Source organism: Esox lucius, chromosome 1 (genome assembly GCF_011004845.1).
Source record: "Esox lucius isolate fEsoLuc1 chromosome 1, fEsoLuc1.pri, whole genome shotgun sequence".
NCBI lineage: Eukaryota > Metazoa > Chordata > Actinopteri > Esociformes > Esocidae > Esox > Esox lucius.
The window spans coordinates 35,368,180-35,378,013 of NC_047569.1; the positions used below are offsets into that span (position 1 = coordinate 35,368,180).

At 38.8% G+C, this 9,834-nt stretch overlaps 1 protein-coding gene across 3 annotated transcripts; it reads left to right on the top strand.

Moving 5' to 3' along the window:
- Positions 1–1,151: 1,151 nt before the first annotated feature.
- Positions 1,152–8,147, top strand: shox2 (short stature homeobox 2). 3 transcript variants are annotated; one of them, XM_020045379.1, is made up of 6 exons: positions 1,152–1,336; positions 1,442–2,023; positions 3,251–3,459; positions 5,601–5,658; positions 5,980–6,068; positions 6,604–8,147. In XM_020045379.1, the coding sequence occupies exons 2-6, from the start codon at positions 1,777–1,779 to the stop codon at positions 6,895–6,897; spliced, it is 897 nt and encodes a 298-aa protein (XP_019900938.1). In that variant the 5' UTR covers positions 1,152–1,336; positions 1,442–1,776; the 3' UTR covers positions 6,898–8,147. The 3 variants fall into 3 exon arrangements, with proteins under 3 accessions (XP_019900938.1, XP_010869765.1, XP_019900939.1); XM_010871463.2 differs by having other exon boundaries at positions 1,152–2,023; XM_020045380.1 differs by having other exon boundaries at positions 1,152–2,023; positions 6,640–8,147.
- Positions 8,148–9,834: the final 1,687 nt, after the last annotated feature.

Here is a 9,834-nt window from a genome sequence, read left to right on the forward strand (position 1 = left end):
GTGTTGGCCTGTAAGTAAGCTATTTATTTTCTTATGAATAACAGATAACAAATTGACTTGTATTCTGTAGCCGAACGGCAGCGTGTAGCTAATTTCTGCTGCTTTCAGCGTACACAGAAAAATAATTAATGCCTAAGGTTTAAGACCGAGGACATCATTCATTTTTAATAAGGGTAATTGTTCGAGCCTGTGTATGGAAATAGTTGTTTTTATATAGATTATCAATAAATGCGCTTAATTTTGCATAAAATTTGCAAGTGTTACTTATCATACACATCCCATTCCGGGTTATAATTTGCCCTTTTCCGTTTCCTTAATTGCGTTGTCCCCACGGCATCCAGTTACCTTCACCGCATACGAACCATTGTTTATTTATTTTGCAAATATGCAATAATTTCAATAGGCAGGCAACTTAAAAAAAAAAACGTAATTAACACGCCCAATGGCAACACACACATACAAAGATTTAATTAAACGTTTAGTTGCTGTTTAACAATTCAATGGCGTAAGAAGATCTTTCGAGATTTGATATTAACCATTATAGTTTCCTTAATTACTTAACTTTACAACACATAAAACCGGATTTGGAAATGAAATACATTATTACATTATTTTAGAAATTGAAAGACAAAAGTGTGGTATCTGTATTATAATGTCAGGTTAAGACATTTAAAGATAAAAAAAAACTATGTATTATATTTGGCCATTATTAGCCAAAATGTAAAATATTATTAAATATACTGTGAAAGGAATAATTTATTGTGACATCTTTCAAAATAGGGGATAATTAGACTATAGTTATGATGATTATTATAGTAGTTGTTCTTATAATAATGTTGTTATTATCGTTAGTAGACTTCGGCATATCAGTATTTTATCTATAAATTAATAGTTAGTTAGAGTAGGCTAACAGTTTTTTTCATCATAAAAAATACACACAAAATATGTTGTAGATTTAACGAACTGTCAACATGCAGAACATGCAGTTTATCGGTGATTGCTTTTAATTTTGGCATTAATTGATTGTTATTAAAGCACGCACAATAATACATCGTTCAAACGGATTGTACATCATTGTGTCGGTATGTGACTACATGGCTGCGGTGAGCCTCCACCATCAGCATCTCAGTACGTCCTCTCTTTACCTTTCTCTCTTCGTATCACTGTCGCTGTCTTTTTTTTCCCCAGATCACAGAGATTTGGAGGAAGCTCCTTATCCATGTGCTACCCTCCGCACAAGCGTGTCATTTTCAGTTTTAGCCACACCCCTGCAGAGATCCTGCCCATCTCCCTGGTGTTTAAAAAACTAACTCAGGACAATAGCAACGAATCCACGGTTAATTAAATTAATTAGTCCTTCTTGTCAATCTTGGATTAATGGCCAATAGCAACCTCGAAAGAATGATCTGAAATCTAAAGGACTGCTAATGTTTTTTTCCAGACTGCCAGTATATGGCGAAGGAAAGGGGGCTCATCCCGGCATCCTGAGGGGAGGTAATTTGCACGGATCAAGGGGCAGGCGTTGCAAAGTATAAATACTGTGACTTCAATAGCGGATCACCAGCAGGTTGGAACTCCGCAGCAAGAAGAATTGGCCGAGATCTTATATATTTAGTTGAGCACGAGATCCAGAGTTGGCAACAACATCACCTTGCATTTAGGTCGACTAAAAGAAACACTCTTGATGTCTTAAGCTGTTGTGGAAGTGAGAGAGTGAGTGAGAGAGTACGGGAGAGAGAGTGAGAGAACAAGACGGGCAGATTTTTTGGAGCAGTGATGGAAGAACTTACCGCGTTTGTGTCCAAGTCTTTTGATCAGAAGGTGAAGGAAAAGAAGGAGGTGATCACGTACAGGGAGGTACTGGAGACCGGATCCGCGCGAGCCAGGGAGGGTTTCGCCACCGAACCGAATCGCGAGGAAGGGAACGATATCGCTCGCGTAGGCGCGCGTTCGCCAGGCAGGGAATCGGACATGCTGGGGCCAGAAAGAACCAGGGATGCGGGAAGCCCAAAACTGATCGATGGTAATCTACTGCTATGCATTCATACGGTTTTCCTATGAGATATACTGAAATTGAACTGCTATGATATTACTAGGTAAAATGTTCTTGAATTGGCTTCTTAACGTTAATACTTCTTAACGTTAATTCCGTGTTCAAATGCAAAAATAACTTTGACAAACATGTCGACGGCCTATAGTCTTAAGCAGATATGTATGCCTGCTTTTGTGGTAACGTTATATCACTGTAAAAATAATAGAAATTAAGGTGTTGCTTTTAGAAGTTGGTATAGATTTGTCACTCGTTTGTACAATAGCATTTTTCCCAAAGACAATGTGGCTTCGTGACTGGCACTAAAAGTAAGCTTATGTTTATTGCCTATTGTTGTTATAAGGTGTCCAGACTGTAAAGCAATGCTGCGTGTAAAATATGGCCTATGATTTAAGTAACCTACTCTGTTTTAATATAAATAATGATAGCCCTATAGCATGCACCTGTTAAAATATAAACTAATTTATTTTAAAAGCGAATACTTATTATGGCTTTTCACAATGTAATCACAATGTAACCACCTACAGACATTCATGTTTTTCCATACGTGTTCTCATCTCGTTTGACAATATCCTCAGTAACATATATTATCATATTATGAATAGTATAGTAATAATAATAATAATAATAATCTGTGAGATCATATTAGCGCTTTTGCCCAAAAATGCTTTAAAACATCCAGGCCTTTTTAGATACATTGACTACAATATTGAATATTAATTGCATAGGCTTATATAAAATAAATAGCCTAACAGACAACTTAGCTGGAAAGGTAATGTGTTAGAACTTTAACTGTGAATCAATGTTTTCATTTTATGGAATTAAGTTGCAGATAAAAGAGCCGTATACCCTACTCTTGCACAAAGCGTATGACTATCCTTTTGAAGAAATAATATTGCCATTACAATACAAACGTAGTACATCATAAAAAAATCAACCGATCTGGACGCCCTATTAAACCCAGAGCATGTATTGTACATCCAATAGCACCTCTATGCATATTTATAAGGAGTTAATAATTGAAGACTTGTGTAGGACGACAAAACATTCGAAGCCGATATTGGCGTGATGCTTGGGAGGATGGATCCCAACATGTTCGCTTTAGCAAGGTCGATGTGTGATGCCTCCTACTCTGTCCATTTGTATAGCGGAGGCCTTTTAACTCCCCTGTCATTAATTTGTTGCTACTCCTCGCTGTAGGTACCACGGACATGAAAGAAAGAAAAGAGGACACAAAGCCAATGGAGGACGAGGCACAGACTAAAATAAAGCAGAGGAGAAGTCGGACTAACTTTACACTTGAGCAATTGAATGAGCTCGAGCGGCTATTCGACGAGACCCATTACCCGGACGCCTTCATGCGCGAGGAGCTGAGCCAGCGGCTGGGACTCTCCGAGGCTCGAGTACAAGTAAGGGCCTTCCATTCTATTTTCGTTATTTTGGTCTTCGTGTAAAAATATCGTTTGTTGCTGGTCAGGATACGACGGATGACCCGATAATGTTATGTTTGCTGGCTTATGTCTAAAGGAACAATCCTCATGTTCTCTAACACTTTACACACTGAGGGAACCCATGTAGGCCTATATCTAGGTCTCTAGAGAATGGGGTTTATTGACATGCTTGTCTGGCTTGAAGTTATTCTGGATAATGTTGGTGGCATTAGCGCCATTCTGAAATGTGACGTTATAAGAAATGTATAAATATTTTTTCTCATGGATGTAGTCTATAGGCTTGCAAAAAACTAAAACCACAAAAAAATTAATTGAAATCTCATTTTTGAAGCCGCTGTGTGCATGTTTGAGAGACTGATGGATAGAATAAAGAAATATGCTATTATTATTAATGACAATGCTGCATATTGAAACAATACAGTGTCTCTCAATTACTAATTTAAAATGCCTATCATGCAATCTATATGGTACTGTTTCAGGTTTTAGAAAATGATATGACCTAATTTGCTATAGTCATTATGATACGATTAATTTAATGGAATTAAATGTAGATGTCAGCCTGTATCGTTTTCTTTTCCATCATTCAAAAGCATGCAGTGAACTAAAATATTTGTCCTCGCTTTATTATTAGCCTTTATGTTGCTCCGAGCATACATCTGTCTTGTATTTTTTTCCACCGGGAAAGACCATCTGTACTGAAACCCAGTAAGCCGTTTTGGAGAGGGGGGGCTTCAATCTCTGTGTAACGGGAGAAGAGCGACTGAGCCGGGCAATGACAATGAACATAGACATCGGTTCTGATCTGATTTATCAAACCCCATGATATCTTATTTCAGCCTCTTTCATCCCTTATGCCTCGGCCCAGTGAGACGACGGCGTGGTTATTTATTCACTGAATATATCGGTCCTTTCTAAAATATGATAAAGCTAGCCCAAAAGACACCCCCCCCCCCAAAAAAAAAACTTTAAGCAAGCGCTTTTTGCAATGTCTCCCACCGAGAGTTGGAATTTTACCAAGTCGTATTGTGTCACAAGCAAGACGAGTGCAAGGAGCATAGGGGATTTACATAAATTATGTATTATTTTCCTCCCAAATCAAGATCTGCTGCTCTCTCTATTTCCAGTACATGATGTAAACGACCATGCGATTCCACAGTTGGATGGATGAATAACGCAAATGCCAATTTAGTTTTGTTTTAAATTAATTAATTAATAACATCTTCATTGTGGGGTATTTTCCTCTGTTTTAATATGACCATAAAACCAATAAGACGCTTAAGGCTTGCACAGTCAAAAAATTATATCTGAAAAGGTTGTGGCTGAAGTATATTACAAGACTTATCAATACGGCTATAATTTCTATTCTCGTCATAATGCGCTCTGTGTTGGGGAATTGATCAACTGCGTTTTGGGCTAATTCATCCACAGCTTTGTTGGGGATTCAAGTAGATTATCATAGTAATGAGACGCCTTATCTCTGCTCCAAGATAGCCTATAGCCTACTCCTAGGAAAATAACGTTTTTAATGAACAGAAATAAAAGAAGAGAGGTATCCTCAAAAAGTTCTTTGTGTAGGACGTGTTATGGCAGTAATTAAACGAGGCATTTAAATGCTTCAGTGACATAGATTTTCCTGCAGATTAAGGTAATTAATTTCACCGGCTATTAATGAGAGAGCTTCTCTCAGATCGCCTTGCTCAGATGTCCAAAGCCGTAATCACATGCTGCTATCCGATATCAGAGAGGCAATTCGGTTCTTCGGGGACGCTAATCTATAGAAAGATGAAACCAGTGCTGAGAAGGTGACTTATTATGGTCCAATTTAGCCTGCAATTTTCGAACAAGCGTGTTTACACCGCTATAATATGATAATAACAACCTTTCTTATTCTCTGGTTTTATGGTGCTTTCTTACGTTGTCTTTGGCCTGACCTTGTTGTAGATGTAATAATTAAAATCTGGGGTTAAGCTTGCGCATTAATATTTCAGTGCTCCTTTGGGATATTGTTTTTCTGCGGTTGTTGTCATTTTGAGCGGAATTACACATGCCCTCACAAGCCGCTGCCAATCACAGTCACTAATTAATTTCTCTCCCCGCAGGTTTGGTTTCAGAACCGGAGGGCCAAATGCAGAAAGCAGGAGAATCAGTTACACAAAGGTGCGTTTCTATTCTTTGTCCACCTGCTTTCTCCTCTTGTATGCATTATAATTGTAATGGTTTACATTTAGAGATGGGTACAAGAATCACAAGTATCAAGGGCTAGTCAATATAACCTGCTGGACTGCATACAATTCACAGAAATATGATATATCTTGAATTGCAGTAGTTCATGCAGTTGCTTTATATAGTTTTTCAACCTATTGATATAAAAAAAAAAAAATGGACAGGAAAATTGGTCTTTGTTTCCTGAACTCAAAACTGTGTGTAGGCTATGACTTGGTGACTATTTCCCTTACAAATGTCCTATATTTTTTCCAGGCGTTCTTATTGGAGCTGCGAGTCAGTTTGAAGCTTGTCGTGTAGCGCCATATGTCAACGTGGGGGCCTTACGGATGCCATTCCAACAGGCAAGTTGCTTTGAAGCATGCAGTCTTTGACTAATCCATTCCCCGGATTGCTGTCTTGGCACAGGCCTTATCCAAGTGGTATAGAGGACACTGGTGTGCCAATGGTAGAGGGATGCAAACATTTTATTCCGATAGTCTTGTAAAACCTCATACACCTTATGAGACTCTCCAGTGAATTCAGATTATGTAAGACTCAACGTAATGCTGTTTACCCAATAGAAATGTCCTCTCTTTTATAGGAATTTAGTTCTCAATCTGTAGTGTATCAACGGTTTCATAGGGACTTGTATTTAACAATATACACAAATGCCGAGTTGTGAAAACGTTTCTTGGATTCGATTCAATCTAAATTCCAGTGTAAACAACTTAAAATATGAATTCGAAAAAAGCCCTTTTCATATTCATATTATTTAATGTTTTTTTTAATGTAATAGTGCCCAATTCATAGGCCTAAGCTGAAATGAAAAAAAGGCAGCCTTCCACAAGTTAGCTAATGTCTTTCTCCCTTCTCTTCCCCATCCGTGTGTGTCCGTAGGATAGTCATTGCAACGTGCCACCCTTCTCCTTTCAGGTCCAGGCCCAACTGCAATTGGACAGCGCCGTGGCCCACGCGCACCATCACCTGCACTCTCACCTGGCGGCGCACGCTCCTTACATGATGTTTCCTGGCCCGCCGTTTGGTTTGCCATTGGCTACGCTCGCGGCTGAATCCGCCTCTGCAGCCTCGGTAGTCGCGGCGGCTGCAGCCGCCAAAAATACCAACAAAAACTCAAGTATTGCAGATCTGAGACTCAAGGCCAAAAAACACGCGGCAGCTCTGGGACTGTGACTAGGCGTGCGACAAGGCGTCTAAAAAAGGCCTACATTATTGACTGAGAGTCATCGACGAGGTATGGCCGAGGCATGGCGTCAGAAACAAAAAAAGGCTTACAAAGTGAAAGCAAAGACAATATTTATGTTTTTTTTATGAAGGACATTATGTATAACTATAAAAAATTGCCTATTTATGAAATAAGACAAAGATAACAGACTGTGAAATCGATAATAATTTTGGATCAATCTCAATGGGCAGGAGTTGATAGGCTACATCTTCACAATGCAACTGCACCAACGTGAAACATGAGTGGAGGTGTCGACAAGCAAGATTGCCAGGAAAAACGACGCAGCTGGGATGTTCGATTCTTTGTGAAACAAGGCGAACTATTCTGCGCAGTTTTTTCTTTTATTATATTATTTCCTTTTTTGAAACCGTAGAGGCTGGCCTCGTTTTATTTCAAACCATGTTCTCTGTTAAGGAAACAGCGTATGTCCAAATGCGCTGAAAAATAGAAAGACAAAAATGTCCCCTATGAGACTTGAGTTTTTTTTTTTTGTTCTTCTTGACCAAATGAAATCTCCTCCGCAGTGTTGCATGAATTTCTTTCCCAACATGACGTACGTTGTTTCGGTCCCATTTCACTCTCTTGCTCTCTCGCCATGGACACCAGTGAGACTGATAGACTGGCTACTCCGAGGAATTACGAAGCTCTCGCTTGAATGTCACAGTGTTAGGACCTCGTGGCTGCTAGCCAGCGATGTGTGGAATTCAGAAGTGTTCCACATGTGTTACATAACTTGGTCTCTTTTGTGTATGATCAACTTCAGATAGTCTTTGAAGTTTCATCTATCCTCTGCAATGAGTGTCAATTTGCCAGTGATTCGATCTACGGAAAGCGCAATATAATGGCACTTTTTGTTGGACAAGTAGTTAGGCTATGTGAAACGGTACCGGGCACATGTAAAATATGTTAATACACAATAAACATGCATTATTATAATTTTTTGTTTTGTGGCTTATAAATGCATTGTGAGAGCATTTTGTTTTCTATATTACTTTCCATCCATGTGTAAAAAATAATCATGTGCATTCTGTATGTAATGTTGATGTTTTTATAACAGTGAACGTGAACGTACCTGACACAGGTTTCTAAAAATATCATAGAAATTGTTTTACTTTTTTTCATCACTTATGTGAAACGTGAACTCACCTAAACAAAATGTTTTCGGTTCATACAATAAATCAACTGAAGTTTCTTTTTACGATAGCCTACTTGTCATGGTTATATTTCTCATTCAATTTCATGGCAATCGCGTGGGGTATAGTTGCGAAGTTAACCTGTTTGGGGGAGACACTAGGTCTTTTTTTGTCTTTAGCCCTAAGGATATCATTACAATTCTTCGTATTCATATTATATCATTCTGATTATTATGATCTGGTTAATATTCAATACGAATAGGCCTACTGCTTCAACCACTACAATCGACTGTATTGCAGATAGGCCTAAACTGACCTATCGGAGGACTCATGAATTATTAATAAATTATTAATGTTTTCATATATGGTTGATCTAATTGTGTCAGGCTCATATAGCCATGTGTTGTGTTTTTCTTTTTAAAACCATGTAAATCCAAGTCATCGTCCCAAACTTTACTAAACCATCGCATTGTTCAACATTTAAAAACCTCATAGTTAATGTGGAGACGATAACGCATGTCTAATTGAAGATGAGTATAGGCTTATAGAATGTACAATTAATATTGTATCGGACATATCTTACAAAAAACAAACATGATGGAGACTATAGAATGATGTATGATTCAGGTGTGTGGACCTATTCATGTCTTTTTTTTAACAGTGGGCACATTTTGGCAGGAGTTTCAAATAATTGCTCAATCACTAATTATTTCAAATTATTCCATAAGCGTAGGTTTCTTGTTTTCTGAATTAGGCCACCACTAAAATATTTATGGTTACCAAATTGTATTTTAGGTCACTGTCACGACACAAGAAAATAACTTGTTTGATATCTCGTGAGTTTTTAATTGTAGTCCTACATCCCGGACACCTTAACCTGCCTATTTTGAGTATTTAATAAACACCTGACACCCGAGCCGAATTTAGAGCAATTCGGGTCACATTACTAGACGATATTTCCATACAAAACACAATGTCTTTTGCTATTAATTAATACCCCGCTTACAGATGCACTATAGTAGAGTGCTTGTGTGTGTGTGTGTGTAGCTTGCATTTGGGTTGGATTCAGACGCCAAAAGTATTGAATTATTGATTCCTGTCCTTGCCAGTAATGGAGTAGAGAGACGGAACTGCGAATGCTCGCGCACTGCTTCTGGAACGACACTGGGTCTGCTAATGGAGGCAACTGCACTTGTCCCACCCAAAGTTCTGTAAATAAGTAGGGCCATTCCCATTCTGGGTCCTTACTACTTCAGAAGTATGTTTTTACTCAACTCATCAGAAGTTGAAGACATGGGGGGGAAACAGCGTTTTTCAGAGTACAGTTGTTTATAGTGGATTTTTTTTAAATATATATATATATTTCTTAACTGTTTCAATACACCATATCAGCTCAATAACCCTGCAGCGGTGTTGGTGGTCATGGTCACCATAGTTTGCAGCCTGGTGTTGTTTCTCTACGGCCCTGTATTGCACCCTTTCTCCAGGCATCCATATCAGTGGAGAGGTAGGGAGTCTGAAAGGGTCCGAGGAGACAACGAGACGGGGACACACAAGTGTTTTTCTAGATTAGCAATGGAGCGAACAACGACTCTGGCTCTCCTTTCCACACTCTCGAGACACGTCTCACACCGCCACCCGGGAGCCAGACACTTCTTGTTGTCTGTCTTCTTTTCGGCAACCGTTCACGACCTGTTGCTAAATTTACCTCTCCACAATGCTACTGCAGACAATTACACGGCTGTATCTTTT